This window comes from Tamandua tetradactyla, chromosome 16 (assembly GCF_023851605.1).
Source record: "Tamandua tetradactyla isolate mTamTet1 chromosome 16, mTamTet1.pri, whole genome shotgun sequence".
NCBI classification, from domain to species: domain Eukaryota; kingdom Metazoa; phylum Chordata; class Mammalia; order Pilosa; family Myrmecophagidae; genus Tamandua; species Tamandua tetradactyla.
The window spans coordinates 35,719,740-35,738,968 of record NC_135342.1 but is presented as its reverse complement, the minus strand read 5'-3'; the positions used below and the strand labels follow the sequence as shown (position 1 = coordinate 35,738,968).

The 19,229-nt window shown below is 50.2% G+C and overlaps 1 protein-coding gene across 1 annotated transcript in view; it reads right to left on the bottom strand.

Moving 5' to 3' along the window:
* TSHZ3 (teashirt zinc finger homeobox 3) overlaps window positions 1-15,497 on the bottom strand; it is a 70,462-nt gene extending 54,965 nt beyond the window's left edge. The window contains exon 1 of the mRNA XM_077132277.1: window positions 15,389-15,497. Coding sequence (XP_076988392.1) covers window positions 15,389-15,428 — 40 coding nt within the window. The 5' untranslated portion in view covers window positions 15,429-15,497. The remainder of the gene's footprint in view (window positions 1-15,388) is intronic.
* Window positions 15,498-19,229: the final 3,732 nt, after the last annotated feature.

Genomic DNA, 19,229 nt, shown 5'->3' with positions numbered 1-19,229 from the left:
AAACAGAAAGCACGCTGGCTGACGCTCCCCCGACTTGAGCCCACAGTGCTCCTCGGGAATGGGGGTGGAGGGGCCTCAGGTTCAGTGGTTTGAAGAGCAGAATGCGTCTCCCAGTGGGAGCTGAAGCTGCCGCGTGGTGCGCCCCGATGCCGAGTGAGTCGTCACCCTGGGAACCACCTGTGACCCGCGGACAGCGGGTCCCCGTTAAAAATGGGCCTGCCATCCACCTCCCGGCCAGGTTCCCACACGAACGCTAAGAAGCACTTGTTTGTTGAACTGAAAAATCATTACCCCAGAACACGTCAAGTAATGAAAGATGTTTTCCTCAGAGAAATGTTAAATACTTCGCTTCTTGCACGAGGAACGAGTACATGCGTTTCCAAATAAGACCTCTCTCCCTCCTCACCCACACTTCATCAGGAAGTCTGCAGCTCCAGGACCCGGGTCTGAACAGGCTCAGGTTGCAGGGTGCTGAGACCCAGAACGCCGTAATTTTCTTGATTTTTCCTCTGCCCCGCTGACTGCGCATTTGTCCTATGACTCCCCCGGCTCGGTCAGGGACCTCGGGCGTGGAGCAGTGTCTACCCCGCCTTCCTGTTTTACACAGAGAGGCAAGAGAAAATAACACCACCGGCAGCCTCATATATTACCCCGGCGCAATATTCGCTAACTAATATATATGAAAGAACCATTTACGACAGGCCCAGAGGCAGGAAATGGAATGTCGAGAAGGGAAACATTTCGTCGCATGGAAACCACTGGTGATCCCATCTTCTCCTCTTGCCCATAGGAACCTGTGCCCGCTTTCCAAAGCTTTGCATTAGGCAGATGAGTGATCGTCGGCCCATCTTAGGTGTACTGAGTGTTTTAAGTGTTTCAAAATGTCTGCACCTACAGGGAGCCCCACTGTTTAATACGTGCTTTCCTTGCATCTCAAGCTCAGGCTGTCGGCCGGGGTGGGGGTGGGGTTGGCTTCCAGTCTATGGCAGTCGGGCTAAGAAAATCCAAGATGCCTTGCAGGTAACCTCTCTCGTCTCACTGAACTACAAGAGAGAAATGCACGTCACTCAGATAAAACTCTCAAAGATCAAGTTGACATGGAGGTCCTGTTCTCAGGTTTTTCTCTCCATAAAACAGTTCTTTAAACATGGTGGTTCCATCCAGGGCCCCCATGGTTCCCCCTCCCTTGCTATAGAAACAGTATTCTAGGGACAGAGATGCTGAAATCCTCGCCAAAACACACACTCACAGAACCTAAATCTCCTCTAGAGACGAATCAATCCCTTCCTTCCAACTTCTTCCCCCCCCTCTACTTTTTCCATCCTTCCCTCTCTCCTCCTCTTCCCTTCTCACCCCTCTTCCTTCTCTCCTCCCCCCTTTCTTCGATCTACTTTACCTCCCTCTCTTTCTCTTCCACTAATTTAGTGAGTCACTTACACAGATGCCAGCAGTTACCTGGGAGAGCAAGAAGCATTAGATGCCACCTACTACTCTGAAAAAAAAGACCTGCATAAAACTTACCAAAACTTAAAGATGTTCTCTGTCTTTTCCCCCCTTTGTTTGTTTTCCTTTTTGAAGGGGAAGCAAAGTCTCAATCTGATTTCACAAGCATTAAAGGTTGACATTTTTTATATGTGAATCCACAAATCTACCATAAATGATCTGCAGGGAACTTTCTTCCTTTGCCCTTTGGGATTGGTTTGGCTGACATCAGCCAAAGGGTTTTCTCGGCAATGATTTCGAAAGGGAAGAGGGTCCAGAGCAGCTATCCCTGCTGTCCATCTCATTAGGGCCAGGAGGGCTCCTCACCCCTGGCTCTCCATCTCCCTGAAGCTCTCACGCCCCCATCATAGTCCACTGGGACCCCTGACCTTCCAGCAGCACTGCCCCATGGAGGCCAGGAGAAGGCACTGTCCAAGAGAGGGCTGAGCTTCACAGGCAAGGACTGCTACAAGGCCAGGAGACCCAAGAGAATTTTGTTGCCTTCTAGTCTGAATCGCGTGCTCAGCTACCACCAAGGCGATTCTGGCTCAAGAGGGGATTCTGGCTCAAGAATCGAAGTAGTAACTTTAAGTTCTCTGGAGGTCAAGTTCTGATTAGGACCACTTCCGCTGGGCTAGCTGCTCAGGTAGGACCTTCCTAAGGGCTTCCCTGCATTTGCTTATCTGAGATTCTCTCTCTGTCTCTTTCTCACAAAAAGCCCCAGTGTGTCGCCCTCAGTGGGCTTTCAGCACACCATGGGAGAAAGCAGACGTCCCGCTGTGGGGTGCGGTCATGGGCGACTCTCTAGGGACCCCCATCCCCGAGCTGGGGAAGGAGCTCCTGGTGCTCTGACCCAATACACCCTGGAAAAAGTGTCCCAGCTGAAAAAAACAGCGCTGCTCTCTTCCTCCTCATGAATTCTAATATTCAAGCCTTTTTTCCCTCCTGCTAATTTTAGAAGTCCTGCTATTCTTTGGGAAGAGAATGGTGTGAAAATCAAGCATAGTATCCAAAAATAAAAGAGTAGATCTGTTTCAGGGCTTGCAGCATATTTAACGGAAAAGGAACTCCAGATATGCCACTCTCTATCTAGTCTTTAATACATTTTCCAATTTCTCCAGAATATTTTAGTTTCAGACAAAAAAAAAAAGCAAGGAGGAACTTCCTAATCTAAGAATATATATATTTTTTAGATTGAAATGGGCACCCAAAATTATTTCTAGACTATAATTGCTGATTTTAATTTTCAGAATGCAATGCCAGGTTATCACTCTCTGGATATTAGCCACCGATGCGCTTCATGGGGTCACACCAAGAGTATTAAACATTTTCCTTCAGGGCTCAGAGCATGTTAAAACTAGGTGTGAGCTGAGTGTAGTGACACGAGACACACAGAGCTTTCTTTCCATGTCCCCTGAAGGTAGACTTCGCAACACTCCTTCCAGGGCTTCCGCCTGCACTGTTCAAAAAGTTCCTGCTGTCTAAGGAATTCCATTGCTTTGAACCCATCAGTACAGGGCAAGCACCTTCGATCCTGGCTAGCAGGTCCCACTTCAATTCCTCGGGGTCCGGGGCTCTCCTGAGTAGCCAAGTGTGCTGTCCAGGGGAGCAGAGGGGACACAGGCTGCAGCAGATTCGGGGACCCAGCCAGTGCCTCCTCACCGGACCAGGGAAGCCTGAGATTTGTGACAGAAAGTTAGAACTCTGTGTCAAGCCCTTCATGCAAACAATAAATATTACTTCTGCTCATAATCGGACTTTTCTCCAGCATCGTCTTTGAATGTTGAACCTTTTTCAATTAATTAAAAACTATGCACTGCAGAGTGCATATTTTATCAGCCCTCAGCTGCTTAAGTGTCTGGAAAGACCAGGCAGTTTTTCTTTCTTTCTTTCTTTCTTTTTTTTTTTTTTTTTCTTTCCAGGCAACCCAGAGCAAGTACTTGCAAGGGTCATATCTTTTTAATTATCTTTTCTCTCTTTGATTAATTATTCCGTCTGACAATAGCGTGTTTCTAATGCTATTCACCTGCCTTTGATGATTGACAACTTTTCTGTCTGATTCAGAGCAAACAGCTGCTGCCACAATCTCCTAGCAACCCGGTGTGATGGATGAGCCCCCAAGATGGATGGCTGCAATAAATCATGTCTCCAGCCATAAAACTGAGAAAAGGGGATAAGAATAAAAGCGACCAAAAAAACAAAACAAGGTTTCTTCCCATGAGTGCACTCAGTTCCTTACCAATCATACCTGAAATGGACTTTGCACCTATAATAGCAAAGTTTTCCTAATCAGTAAAAATGGGGTGATGCCATTTGTATCAAAGGTGTTTACAATTGTTCCTGCAAATTGGCACTTGTATCCCAATTACCTCCAAGGCTGCACAAGTGCAAGGGCAGAGGATCAAAGTTTTGCCTTCTTGCATGAAGTCTAGAGAAACAATTACATCTTCTTATAGTAGGATGTGATTCCAGGACCACAAAGGATACAAATCTGACTCCACCTGATTTGGGGCAGCAGACTGACAACACCCAAAGTGAACCCTAAGCCATCCCTGGGTCACAGTGTAAAGTGTCAGGCTGTCAATAAAGTTATTTCAAAACAAGCAGACACACATAAAGTTGTCTAGAGTTGGAAAGTAAAGAAGCATCATTTCAATTTCTTTCCTGTTCATGGTAGATGCAGGTTTTGTACACGTCAGGAAAAAGTTTGTCCCCAAACAAGCAAGATCCGAATGTTTTCAGTCCCTTCACAAATTCCAGATTCTCATTTCTTTAGATAAAAAACTGCCCAGGTCTCACGTTCTGTCCTATCATTTTTTAAAATTAACGTCCGCACGGTAGGTTATACGGGAAGCATTAAATTTAATTAGCAAACCCAAACAAAGTCAACTATTTAATAGAATCCCTGACAATTAAATTTGCACCATCGGGGCCCTCCTAGTTGAGAAAAGCGAGCAGGAGGGCCGGCATGGTTTCTGTTTCCTTTTTCCACTGGGGAGCTAGGCGGCAAGACCTCTGAAGCAGAAGCAGAAAGGCCTGCGTGCTCCTGGGTTCTCCAGCAGCCGGGCCCAGCCCCTCTGCAAATCAGCCTGCTTCCCTAAGTGCTTCCAGTAGGTGGGGGTGTCCTGGTGCAAAGAGCTCAAGGGTGCAAAAAAAAAAAAAGATCAGAAGTGATTAACGGGCCAGGGCCTGCAAACAGCTGTCCACATCAGTCCTGGGGGGGTCTGCTCCAGCCCCGCAGAGGGGGACCCAGACACAAAGGGGAGGAGGCTGCTGGGAGCAGGGGGCAGGGAGCTGCAAAAGATCATTTTTTATCTGAAATATTCCTCCGACAGGGAAGTCTACGTTCCTTCATTCTCACACTACTAACCAAGCCAGCCAGTATTTTTTTTTAATGGCTATATTGTGTTAAGCCTTTCTGTTAGTTTTTTTTTTTTAAGCATGTCACAGAGTTTTAACAATCAGACAACGGTTCTAGCTTCGGCCACTACAGTTCTGTTTATATTTCAATGTTTTGTACGTGACTGCCTCTGTAGAGGAAGAAAGAGAGAGAGGAGGAGGCGAGAGAGAGAGGAAAAAAAGATGAGAGAGGGAGAGAGAGAAGTTGCCTGTTAGTTTTAGTGTATATGACAGATACTTCATTTTTTCCTGTGTCCTTGGAAATTATTCAAAATTAAAGCCTTTTTTTTTCAGTGGGGGACAGAGGGGAAAAGAGGGGACTTTCGTAAATGGGAGGGCTTGTGCCTGGCAAGCAATGAGAACCCAAGGCCAATCAATGGAGTCACACACACACAGAGGCCCCTACCCTAGCCCAGCTCGTCCAACTCTCAAGTTACAGGTTTACACGGCAAGTCTAAATAATATTCAAAATGATAAATGGCACCCTAAGCCCGGGATCCACCATCAATCTTTTTTTAAGGAACATCCATCTTCAATAACGGTCGTTTGAATCATGTGAAACCAGGAGCTCTGAGATTCATTTATACCACCCCTTGCAAGCTGGGGTGGCTTGAATGATACCTGTCAGCAAACCGCACACACACACCCCTCCCATTTTATTTCTTGACTAAAGGAAAAAAGAAAAGGACGGGTGTGGGGGGGAGGGGGAAAGAGCATCAGAGGCCGCCCAGTGTGGCTTAGCAGATAATGTGGAAGCACACACCCTTGTCTGTGCCTCTGCCATCCCGCGCCCACCTCGCCACCCACCCAGCCAGCCAGGCAGGCAGCCCCTCCAGCCTCGTCTCTCCCCTGCCTCTCCTCTCCCCTCCCTTTCGCTCTCGCCAAATCAGCAGTGCTCTCTCTGCAAGCCACACGGCACGAGGAGGAGGAGATGGCAGCGTCACATGGACCCGGGCTTCCCTCCCCTCCCTGTTGTCTGGCTGGGGCCCATATGATAAATGACATATGTCACTCTGTCAGGAGGGAAGGGTGGGTCAGTGATGGACGACTGCGCTGAAAAGGAAATCGACTGTTTGGCATGGTGCAGCTCTTCTCCACCAGGGTTCAGTTTCAGAACTCTGCAATGAATTCTGCGACGTTGCAAGTGCATACTTAGGGCAGGCTGATGGGAGGCCGGGGGAAATCACACTGTATCCTCCTCCCCCCACCTCCTGCCCTTCCGAATTGCAAAAAAAAAAAAAAAAAAAGATTCAGCCACTGGATACCTGCACAAGGCCACATGTGTGTCAAAAGTCCCCAGCAGTCAACACACCATGGGTTATTAAAAATGCGATTTTTAAAAAAAGAAGAAGAAATTAAGTGGAGTGAGGTTAGTCTCTTATTTATTTATTTATTTGTTAATGGCAAAGGGGCTGACACAAAAGCAAGATAAAAATTAGCATGTTTGAAGTAATCGTCCCGCAGCTTGACATCTGCATAGTAAATTTTAAAGGAAAAAAATGTGTCAGACAGCCATGAGCCGCTTCGCCCTCCCCCCTTTCATTAGCTCACTGCCAGGGTGGCACTGCTGAACCTCATTACGGCGAGAGGATTTATGAAGCTGAACCCAATGGCAAAGAAAAGGCATCTGTCAATAATTGTAGGGAGCTGCACTCACAGCTTTGAAATCTCATTAAGTATGCAGTTATCAGGCATAAAGATCAAAAACATTACTCAACTCCGACAGAATCTTATGGAGGAACATTAATTAGCAACAGGCCTACAGTACAAAAAAAAAAAAAAAAAACACAGACTTCCTCTCACACCTGCCCAACCCACAAACCTAAAGCAACACTCCCCCTCCCGCCCGAAAAAAAATAATTCCCGGCATCTGAGACTGATCAAGAACATGAAACAAGAGAGACACACACAGAAAGGAGGAGAGGGAGGGAAGGGGTGGGCGGCAAGCAGGGAGGGAGGGGAGAGGGAGGGCGGGGAAATTCAGTTGAGAGCATCTTGGCGGTGAGGAGAGAAAAGGAAGAAGCTGTCAAACTTGAGAAGGATGTCACCGCTGGCCCTGATTACAGGGACTGTGGAGTTCTCAGACCTTTTATCATCCTCGCCATCAAAACCAGCCTGGCCCGGGAGTCACTGCAGGACAGAGATGGGCCTCTGCCTCTCCAGGCCCAGGCCCCGGGCCCCCAGCTGCTGTCCACCGGCCACTTGCTTACCTGGCAGGCCGGAAGCTGCCGCCTGAGGCCCAGGGGGCAGGCTCTGCGGGCCTCCTCCGGCACCACCCCCGGGGGCTTGGAAGGTGTCTGCCCAGTGGACTTAGCCAGCAGTCAGACCTGTGGCCGCAGGCCCTGCCACCCAGGACCCACAGTTCTCAGTGTTCTCACCACCCTCTCAGAACACCTTTTTCTTCCTCTCGAGATTTCAGCACCCCATTCTCACACTCACTCTCTCTTCATGCATTGCTGTGTATGATTTACAAACTTGATCTTAAAAGGCACAGAAAAACAAAATATAACTGCGGGTATTCACATCCAAACTCTCACGCTGGTACGGAAGTGTAAGACCTCGTGACCTTGCTGCCCCTGGGGACGGTGTGCAGATGATGGGAGTCAATCCAATCTGCCATCTAGCTTGACCCCATGATATCCAGTGGGGGGAAATGCATTTACAACCCCCCCCCCCAACACCACCACCCTCTCCATTTCTTGCAAGTTGCATTGGCAAAGAATAATTTGCACGTGTTCAGCAACATCCCACAAGGATTGTGTGCTTGGGGTCTCAGGCAAACTTCCCTCATGTCCGATGACAACCTGGATCCAAGGACAGAGGTCGGGGTGTGGGGGGGGGAGTCCCAAATATCTCCAAGTTTCAGCCCATTGGGTAATGTCAGCCAACAAAACTCCCTGGCAGGTCTTGCAACAGTTAAATCCCCACCCCTCCCCACCCCCAGCCTCCTCCATGAAAGATGTAGGATGATAATGATAAAACAACCACCATAGTAATAATGCAGCAAATATTCTGCATTCTATTTCCTTCATTATACTGTTACAGAAAGGTAGCCTTCCCTGGTTACCCAAAAGCACATTCTCACTCTCTCACACACACACATACGCGTACGCACACACAGCGCTTTGTATAATCCCACACCACGAGAAAATCCACAGAACAGCACCTCCTTTGATCTGAAATCCCCCTCTCATCCTTTCCTTAGCTTCTCACTCACTCATGCCTGAACCACACTCTCACTTCCTGCCGTGGCCACCTCTGAAATGTTTACTTCACTCACCTACAGAAGATAATGGTCACCTCTTCTTAATTAGCCACATCTTAAGGAAGCAGGGATTAAAATTCCTAGGCAACCAGCCTGGAGATCCCGCCAAGCCAAAGCCCACCCTTTCCAATAAGTGAGTCTCCTTTGGAATATCAATTAACACAGCTCAGATAAATCGTCACCTGTGACCAAAAACAGTCCAGAACACTTGTCTATGAACCAGACTTGATGAGAAAGAATTTTAGCAGTAGTGTTACAATAAGGTGTTTATATTTTTTATGTGCTTACCATATTACCTTTATTATGTGTAACATCAAAGTGATTATAGCAATTACATCTAACAGAATTAATTACAGAATTTCCCATCATTCCAGGATACATAATGCATTAGAGGGAAGCCAAAGAAAGAAAACATCTTGATTGTAGTAACTATTGTTGGTATGTATTTTCCTCGGCAGCAATGCCAAACCAACGGTACATTTCCGGAACAGCAGGGCAATGGAAATTGAGAGGGTTAATAGGAAATGGGGTGTATTTTCTTTAAATGAATTTACAGTTTTGCTTAATAATATGTTGGTACTAGTGGACATATAAAATCAGTTTAATTTTTTAAGTGTAAATCTTTTAAGGGTACTGGTTAATCCACCCAACCAGCATTACTACATAAAGGAGAAAGCACATGGGTGAAAGACTTACAAGTCTTTACGTATGCAAAATAAATTCACTCAAGGCTTCATTAATATTAATTTAAATTCAAAACCCATTTACATTAAATTGTTCATTAAAAATTGCCTATTTTATGCAACATGCATTTCTCAAAGAACTCAGAGGAAACTGAAACACATAGGACTAGATTTAATGATGGGAATGAAAAATCAAAAGTAAAAGAATTTGAGTCATCTCACGTATATTACCAAACAGCCCTTTGCTCTCCATTAAGGATGGGTCCCAGTTTCGGGAGCAAACAAGCATTCAGAGTACTCTGGTTTCTACCGCTATAAACCTGTGAGCCTGGTCTTCTGGCTTAGGACAGAGTAAGGAAGAAAAAACTAGTGAAACTGGTGAAATGGACAGCCAGCCAGGCCAGCCACCTACTGTAGAAGCCCTATTGCATTCCCTGTGCATTGAGTTACGCTTACTTTTCTAAAAATATAGATTACTTAGCACTTGCCAGTGTCCATTTTGGCCTAGAATTAATAGTTCTCTCCTCTTCACTTTGCCCCCTGCAATCCTTTCCATTCTCAAAGCTAGAGGACCAGGAATATGATGACAAGGAATTGGTAAATTCCTCACTTTGGTGTGCTCCCTTCCCTAAGACAATCTGAACTTACCCTGTTTCCCCAACAGCTGTTCTGGATGAAGAAAACACAGTCATAATTAACAACATGTGTCCTGACAGTATGAATTAATAATTTATCATTAAGCCCAAACAAATTTAAATTATTCTTCAAGACACACACTTTTGCATCTGAGCAAATAAGGTAAGAAGATGGTCAAAAAGTCCAGGAAAGAGAACCTTTAGAGAAAGGCTTTCACCCCACCTAACACAACCCTTGAGCCACTCTTGCTGAAATACTAAAATAATTTACAGAAATGAAAGTAATTAATCCCATGAATCTAAGTGCTGATCAAACCAAGCATATGTGCTAGAAATGTCTTCTTTTTTTAAATAGAGCTCATAAAATATTCAATATTTGGTCAAGGACACCATGTAATCTTTCTAATAAAGACTAGTAAACCTGGAGTATGACATTTGTTTGAGCCAGTGGTCATAAGAGGATTATATTCTCTTAGCTTTTTTTTTACTTCCAAAAATGCACAGCATTATCCTAGTCACAAACAGTGATCTGAATTTTTATGTCCATATCTAGAGTAAATTTTACAAATGTTGAAAAATCAAGGACATCCACCCAAGTCTATGGATCTATTCCTTAAAATTCAGGTAGAAAACTCAGAAAGGCGAAGAAAAAAAAAATATATTCCATATTCACAGTCATTGTTTAGTAGGATTTAAAAAATTAATTTTAGGACTAACTGCAAATACTGGAAACTAGAATTAATCTGTCTGGATTTTTTTTTTAAGGCTTACAGACATTTAAATGCATGTATCAGGACACTTTATCAACCTAACATAAAATTGTCATCTTATCTTATTATATGACTATTTTATGCATGTGTCAAAGAATTTAAAAATGACTGTCTGTCTATTGAGTCTAATTACAACTGCACATTATCTGTCTGGATGTATTAGTCCATATCATTACTACTAATACAATATAGTGTATTTGCCTTTCATTTTTAACTTCAGAAAGAGAAACCACAATTTGGGGCATACCTAAAAAAAAAAAGAAAAGAAAAAAAAGCCATGAACACCTGAGTTTTGGGGTACCTGATTGCCCTGTTCTACTGTTCAGCTTTATCTCCTTTCCCTCCATGGGCTGAGGGCTGATAATGCTAACGGGGTGTTACAGGACACCTTATTTGAAAGGTCCAGCTACTTACCTGTGCTGGATGTTAGCACAGAAGGATAGACATACACCCTATTTAAAAAAAAAAACAAAACTCAAAACCAAAGCTATTCTTACAGTTTGCCCAGGAATGAAAATGGGCCGGCAGGAAAGCCTCCCAAACGACATTAAACTGCGAACTGCTCGAGTTAACTGGATTAAAGCTGGCTGTTGTACACCAGGACAAGGGACTGCCTGTCTCCTTTTGGTTCTGCTTCCCTGCCTGGGTTTTGCAGCCCTCACTACCTCCTGGCTTCGGGTAAAAGGGAAAGCATCCGAAAGGGCCAGGTACTTTGTCTGGATGCTCCTTCCCAAATCCGAGAGGCAGAGGGTCCGGGGAAGGACTGGTTGGAATTCTGTGAACTCACGTGGGTTCCACGGCTTTTCCCATATCCCTGAGCAGCCACCTTTTATTCTAACCACTTTACAAAACAGTCTTTAGTGAAAAAGAAGGGGAATTGCAGACTCGTGAGGCAATTTAGGGAGGAACTGCTGATACATCAGTTATTGACTATCTCGTGCCCGCTTCTGAGCACGCTCAAGGCAAAACTGAGAACAAAATGACAACATCAACCGCTTACAAGGAGGGTGGCCCTGGAGAGCACGGAAGCCCTGACTGCCAGTTGTCAAGATAATGGGGGCACAGCAGCTGATTCTGGAAGATTCTCTTCCCCATGTGGATGTCCAGGAGAATATCCTCACCTCGGGTCCCCCTGCTTTTGTTTTAGCTCCTTCACCTTGTTCTTCTCTTTTCTGAATTTGCCTGGCTCGTCTCATTTTGTAGGAAAAGGGGGGAAAATCATAGAATGGCCAAATCCGTCTTTTTTTTTTCCTCTTGCTACAAAGTAGACAATCTGTCCCAAAGAGAAATATGTGGTAGGTTTGGCAGCAAGTAAATTCCCAAGACGGATGCTGAAATGCCCTCCCAAATGCTCCATGTGCTTCCAAGAGAGAAGAGAAAAGCCACTCTCTCAGGCTGTCGGATAAGAGGATGAGACTCAAAAAGGTTTTACCTGGATGCCACCAGGCATGCTAGCCCTCTGGCATACCACATGTCCACTGGCAATGTCTAACCCCCCTGCCTTGCCACTGTAAGCCCATCCTATTGCATGCAGACCTGCCGTGTTCTATGACAACATCAGCAGACCTGAAGGGGTCCAGGGCAATTCTACAAAAGTCACTTGAAGGTTTACCTTTGTGATTTTACCACCTAAGAGCTCCACAGAAGACTGTTTTCTCTCAATGAGTAAAACTCAAAAGGTCAGCACCCAGTTGCTTGTTGGGGATTTTTTTTTTTCTTTTGGAATAGTATGCAATGGCTTTTTTCTGATTTTCTTTCCCTCCAGCACACAAGCATGAATGAATATGTAATCTGTTAGTAAAGATTGCTCTCAATTTATTTTTCTTGTAATTTCAGAAGATAGCTGTTTAAAAATAAATGATATGCATAAGTGTCATCTTTTAAATAAGGGATAATGGTCATTTTGCGTGAAGGACACTGGCTTTTGCTCACCCCCACTCCTGAGCTTCTAGGGGCAGCCGAATCTGTCCAGCACAAATGCACAGCCCTTTGAAATCATATGCCTGGAGGAAGGAACTCTCATTCAACGTTTGTCTTTGGCAGGTGAAGAAACCTCTGTCTCTCTCCTTCTTTGAAAAAAGATATTAAGCCATGCGTAATTTCCATCCATCCTCAAAAAAAGAAAAATCCTAAAATATAGAAGTACCTGTTTTCAGGAATTCTTGGAGCCTGCTCTGGCCTTCGGGAGAGCAGTGTTACATTTGGCCTAGCTATAAAGACTGTGTGCACCTGTGTGCTATGTCTGCAAGATTTACCCAGCGCTCAGTCCTTTGTGGTTGTTATTCTACCCCAAACCATTAAAAGGGCCCTAATTCCTATGACATGATTATCCAGGTACCAAAGCCCATTTGTCACCTGCAGCAGAAAATTGAGTTAATGCACAACTAAAGGCAGCCAGGACTGTGTAATATCAACTTGATTACATCAAACTAGCTGCAAACCTAATTCTGCTGGATGACACTGCGTGGAGCTTGTCATCTCCAATCATTAAAGCTGTCAGGAATCCATCAGGTTTACAGCTAATTAGGTGAACACTAATGAAGCTGGCAAAACAACTTTTCTTTTTTTATGGCTGAGCGGACCTTTCAGTTTGGAGGGGAAAAAAAAAATTCTCCAGTATTCTCAAGGTTGCTGGGGACTGGGTTTCCAGTCACCAATCAGCAGACATCTTTCTTTTTCCCACTCTCTCTGTCTATCAGTACAAAGCAATCAATTTGTCATCACTCCCAGTATGCCACAAAAGCAGGCATGAACCTTATAACTTGCAGCTGTGTGAACTAAAAAAGGAGGAAAAAAATGGGAAGTTTCTTGTCTGTCCAAACAAAAAAACTCAGCTCACTTATTGGCCTGTGCATACTTATCCCCAGCCTAAATGTGGAGGGTTTTTCCCCCCTCCACTCTTCTTAAATAAGTAGCCCTTCAGTCATCTTCTACCCCTCCTCCACACATCCATTAGGCAGAGGCATTCTGATAAAGTAAATCCAAAACCAGGGTATGGGAAAGAAAGAAAGCACTCACGCTGCCAACTTCTGATTGACCATTAAGCTATTGATGAATGTGCCTGTCAGGAGAGAGACAATTAAATCAAATATGAAACAAAGTCGTTTTGACGGGTCATTTTGATAGAGCAAAACCATTCTTCCATCTCCTATTAGTTGTGCAGTCAAGTTTTTATATAATGAACATTTCTTAACTGACCTGAGATTTCCTGGCTGGCTTTTTCGAAGGTGCAGAAAGGTTACTGAACAGGTTGCTTTAAAAAACAAAACCAACAGTATGTTTCTTCCTTCTCTTAATATTTTTAGCAGAAACTTATCAGAGTTTCGTGTTGGCAGGGTGGAAGACGTACCACAGAGAGAGTTCTAAACCAAATGCAAAGATGTGATCACATATGGCTCACTTGATTGAGGCACACAGATACCTTAAAATGTATATCCAAAAAGGAAAGAAAAATCTCAAAGACTGGAAGAGGCCCAAGACCCTCCTACTGCCCAACTTTGCAAAGGATTCCTCCAAACTTTCAGAGTTTAATTTGTGCAGTTAAGTCTACTGCTTGAGCTTGGAATTTAAAGTAGAAGGTGGGTCAGGCAAGGAGCATCAGCCAGGAGGTGAGGTGGGAGGCGGTATTCTCTGTATGATCACTACTGGGATTTTCAGACTTTTCTAAATTTGGGCAAAACTGAGGACAGAGAGCAAAACCTGCATGACATATCCCACACCAAGTCTGTCTTCTTACATGATTTCCTAAAGACACAGAAAGGAAAATACATTTCTGAAAGGAGAAAGAATGTCATTCCCTTTCCCATGGCCCTGTTTAAGGAAACTATAGCCCAAAGTGCAGCCAATGTACGGAGATTACCATCACCATCACCATCACCATCACTGCCACTACAAGCACCCTCAAGGCATAGTGGTGCCACCTTCACCCCAGAAAGGCACCAGCCAAAGCTCTGATCCCTCCCTCCAGCCTCTCCTCTTCCACCAAAAGAAGAAAAGAGAAAAGAAAGGAACGTCTGCTTAACCCTCCAGTTCATGCAGCATCGTAACCTCTGCACAGCTGAGTGTTATTCATATCAAAATACATCACGTCCATATGTGGTCCTCTCGGCAATCTGCCCCAAATCCCCGAAGTTGCACTGACAGGGCCCTTGTGACGTCACAGAGCTTGGCCTCACTAGTGCCAGTGATTTATTGATGTTTATTGGGAATGAATAGATCAAAGGCAGAAGCATGACGGGCGATCAATCAGTCATCAAATCAAGGGTGGCAACGGGCCAGAAACCCTTCTTCCAGGCAACATGCCCCCAACCGACATTATTGCAAAATAATGTTGTGTGTGGGTTTTGTTTTGTTTTCAATAATGCTTTTTTACAGAATAGAAAAGAAAAAAAAAATCATCTCAGTCTTAACAGGAGTTGACACTCCTGGCAAAAGAGAGAGAGAAAAAAAGTACTCACACGTCCCAGAACTAAGTGCTTTGGGTGGGAGGGTGGGAGATGCAGCAGAGGGTGGAAAGAGAGGATGGAGGTAAGGGTAAACAAACGGGTGAAGGGGACGCCGGCATCTAACACTGACTGGACAAAATCATATGAAAATGCCCAGGCTCTCTGCGCTTTGGTTTCCACCGCTGTGCCCTGCTTGGGCCCAATAAATGAAGAATCAATTGGATTATCAGTAAAGGTGGCGAAAGGACCGGCTCGCTAAGCTCTCGCTCGGCAGGCACCCGGTGATCCCCCGCCGGCCGGCCAGGGGAGGACACGGAAGGTGTCCCAGGGAACTCAGGTGACCCCGCCCGCCCCCCACAGAAAGAGACGGACGGGGGCTCCTTTCCATCCGCTCCGCAGCCTGAGCGCTGAGGAGGCAGGGAGCCAAGCCGGCTCAGATCGCCCTGAGCGCGGTTTCCTGAAGTAGGTGAGAGAGGGAAGAGGACAGAGCTTAGCGGGGCGTCAGGGGGCCGCCGGGTACCCGAGCCCGGCGCACGCACCCAAGAGCAGAGCGGCGAGCGAGCGAGCCCGGCGCCCCGGAGTTACTCTGCGCCTGCAGAGGGAGAGGGACCAAGAGCCGGGCGAGAAGCCGGGTCGCCGCCGGCTGGAGGCGCGGGGCGAGGAGAGGAAGAGGAGGAGGAAGAGAGGAGGAAGGGGAAGCGGCTCGTACCTGCTGCGCGCCGGGGCGCCTGCTGCTTCCTCCTCGGCATGATGCTCCTCCGGCGACTGCCACTGCCGCCGCCGCCGCCGCTGCCGCCGCTGCCGGGCTGAGCAGAGGGAGGGAGGGGCGGCGGGCCCGCGGGGGGGGGGGGGCGAGGCGGGCCGGCTTTCAGGCTCCCCCCCGGAGAGGGGCCGCCCGCAGGATGCTGCTGCGCCCCGGCAATCCGCGTCCCCCCCTCTCCGCGCTCCGCCGCGAGCCCCGAACGTGCGGAGGGAAGGAGGGCGGGCGAGGGAGGCGCGGGAGGGAGGAGCGCGGGGGAGGAGAGGCGAGGGAGGAGGGGGTGGAGGAGGAGGAGGAGGACCGCGCTGCTGGCGGAATGGGAAGTTTGACAAATCGCTCCCGAGGCCGGAGGAGGAGGGGGCGGGGAGGAGTGCGGCCCTGCCCCCCCCCCCGCCCCGTCTCCAGACGAGGTGCGCGGGGTTCGGGGCTGGGGGGTGGGGAGAGGGAGAACAGGCGGGCAGAGGGGAGGGAGGAGGAGCGCGGGAGCGGCCCCGGCCGGCCCGGCCCTGGCCCCCTGCCCCGACCAGGGGGTCACGGCATCGGGGGGCGCGCAGTCGCCGCCGCGGCCCGGGGCTCAGCGGTCCAGTCTTCTGCCCGCGGCGCGGCTGGAGCGGCGGCGGCGGCAACAGGCAAGCTTAAAGGAAAAGGAGATGATCGTGTCACTCGCCCGCCCGCGGGGCGCCGCGCCCCCGTTCGCAGCCCCTGGCCCGCCCAGGACCCTCGCCCAGTCCCGGGAAGGGGTTCCGCCCCTCCGACCCGCCCCGTGTGCGCACACAGGGGCGCGGTGCTGGGACCGCCAAGCCAGTTCTAGAGCTCTCGCGACCCCCGCCCGCCCCGGGCCCCACCCGGCCTCGCCCCGGGGCCGCCCGGGGTTGCCCCGCCTGTCCTGCACTCCTCTCCACCCTTCGCGCCACCCGGGCAGGCCTGGGCCCTTAGGCGGGCGGGGCGACGGGTGGCGGGCGCCGGCCGGAGATGGTGGGGGCTGCTCCCAGACCCCGCTAGCGCCACCCCGGCTCCTCCCCCAGGACCCGCCGCAGCCACTTCCCCGATTTCTTTCCCGGGCAAACTTTCCCGGGCCGGTCCCGGGGGTTTGTGTGGGAGGGGTGCCTCCAAGTTTCCTCTCCTGACTTTGGGCAGATCGCGGTGGCTTCACCCCGCCCCTCGTCCCCAGTCGCGGGGCTGCATCTCCCCCCCACAACACACACACACCCGGACGCAGGAAGATGCGGGGGCGGGACGGGGCGGGGAGAGAACTCTGGACCCCAGGCCCAGAACCCCGCTCAGACCACCCGAGAAGGGTCTGCCGAGCGGTGCCCCTGCGCCCGGCCAGGTGCCAGTGAGGGGCGAGGGGCATTGATTATTGATTAGGTAATTGGGGTCGCCGAGGCGCCGGGCCGGCGGTCCGCAAGGAGGAGGAGCTGGCGGGGCCGACTTGGCCGCGGGGTCACGCGGGCTCACTCACGGGCGGTGGCGAGGGCGCGGGTGGGCCAGAGCTTAAGGGGGCGACCCCCGGGCCGCCGCGGTGGAGCCGGAGCCCTAGCCGGAGTTGCGCCGGCGGCGGCGCATCGATGCGCTGCGGGCTCGATTGCGTCTCCCTGGGCCAGTTCTCGGGCCGGGAATTGGGGCGGCCGCGGCGGGGCCGGCTCGGGGCGCTGCCGGGCGGCGGTGGCGCCGGCGGTGGCGGGAGCACGGGGGCTGCCGCTTGGCCCACCATCCCCGAGGTGGCCCTGCGCCCGGGCGCGCTGGCGGGGCCCCTGGCCCTTCCATGGGCCCCACGGCCGACAGTCCCAGCGAGGACCAGTGCGGCTCGCCCCGGGACTGACTGCCCGAGCGCTCCTGGTGCCGCTGACCCCAGCCTTCTTCCTTCCTTTCTTTCGGTTTTTTCTTTTCTTATGTGTCCTCCCTTTTCAGCCTCCTACCCCTTCTTCTTCTGCCCTTTTTCCTCTTTCTTTTTTGCTTTTTGGCTGTTTTGGCAAGTTTGTTTTAAAAGTTCACGGGCATGCTTTCTTTTCTTTTAGAGAAGGCGACCATGATCCCGCCCTGACGGTAAGATAAAAAGTCTCCGCTCGCCAGCAGCCCGCGGGCCTGGGCTCCGGGCAGGCGCCTCCCTGGCTGCGGATGGGCGGCCGCGGGCCTCCAACCTATAAGGCCGGCCTCCGCGCCTTCGCGCGCAGGAGCGCTCAGAGCTGCAGGCGGCGGACTCCCAGCTGGGCGGGGAACGGGTGGCAGGCTGCGATCGCGTTCCAGGGCAGGCCCGGGGTCGGCCTTGGGTTTGGGGGCACTTCGCGCGCTTGATATCTGCGGCCGCAGAGTCAGAGCGGCGGCCGCTCCAGGCCGGGAGACTAGCGGCCGTAGGGGCGTGAAACGCTTCTTGCGAGCGAGGAAACGGTGAGTGGGCAGACGCCGCCAGCCGCCTCGCCGTTCGGGTGGCCGCGCTCTTGTCGCGCCTAGCGGCTTTCCCCGGAGGAGAGAGGATGCCGCGCGGGGTCAGCTCCCGACCACCCCTGGCCGGCCCTGGATGTGCCCAGCGCCCACCTCGGCGCGCCGCTTTGCGGCTCGTGCCTAAGCGCTGGGCGCCGCTTATGGAAGCCTGGGGCTTTCGCCCAGGCTCGCGCTCTCCCTCCTCCTTTCCGTCTCCTCACTGCTCTCCCAACCCCTGTTTCCTCCGCCCCCCTCCCCTGCCGGTCGCGGCCTGAGCCCTGGTCCCCGAGTCCGTCGCCCCCGCCGGATCGCTGCCTCGCCCTCCCCAGCTCCGGCGCCCAGCGCCGTGCTATCCTCCCTAACATCTGTCCGTCCAACCATTGGCGCATCCATCAGTGTCGCGGCGATAGTCCTGTCACGCACAACACGGTCTATGCGGAGCGCACACCACGACCATGCCGCCTTGCCCAGACACACAAACAGGGTGCCCACCCGTTGGCACAACCTGGAACCTTGATCTCTACAGTGTTCTTTTAGTCACACGCATGCTCTTTAATATCCGGGCCCCAAACGTGAATCATTTTGAAGGCCATTTTAGGAATGAGACAGATGGAGGGAAGGGCATAGACCTATTCCACCAGGTTCCTTCTGCTCTCCTTCCGCAGGAAGGGAGACATCTAAAATCCACACCACGGACAGTGTAGATCCAAAAACTGCCTGAATGCGGGGGCTTAAAAGCATTTCAGCTTGGCCGCGGCTGGTGTTGTCGAGGTCGCTAGGCAGGGCTCGCACTCAAACTTTGCCAGGCCCGGTCTGGCAGCTGGTGACATGACCTGATGGGGAGGAGCAGTAGGGGAAGGAAGACGCGGACTTCTCTGCCTGATTTCCAGTGAGGACCAGGGTCTCCACTTAGGGAGAAATTGGGTCCTGGTGGCAGCAAGTCTGCAATTCACATGTTATTTACTGAAGGAGACCGGACGGGGAGGTATCTTTAGGGAACCAGAGACTAACCGGGAGTTCCGGGCGCTCAGACTCTTGAGAGTAGTGATCCTTCTGCTTGTGCTCCTTGCCTTACCTTACCGCCCCTTGCCCTACCTGTCCCTTGGGTAAACATATGCACATATGTTTCTGATCAATCCACTGGCCCGAAGGGCTTTGCTTGTCCTTCTCCAAGTACATCAGGAGGCCCGGCAAGGGCGCCCTAGGGGCCTGCACCTCGGACATCTGCGGGCCGCCGGTACCAGCATTTTCCCTGACTTTATTCCTCATGTAAATATTTCTGTCCGGGTGCCTGATGTGTTCTGTACCTCAGGATCGACTACACGGGAGGGTCAGAGCCCGCGCGGCTATTCCTTACGCACTACACGAG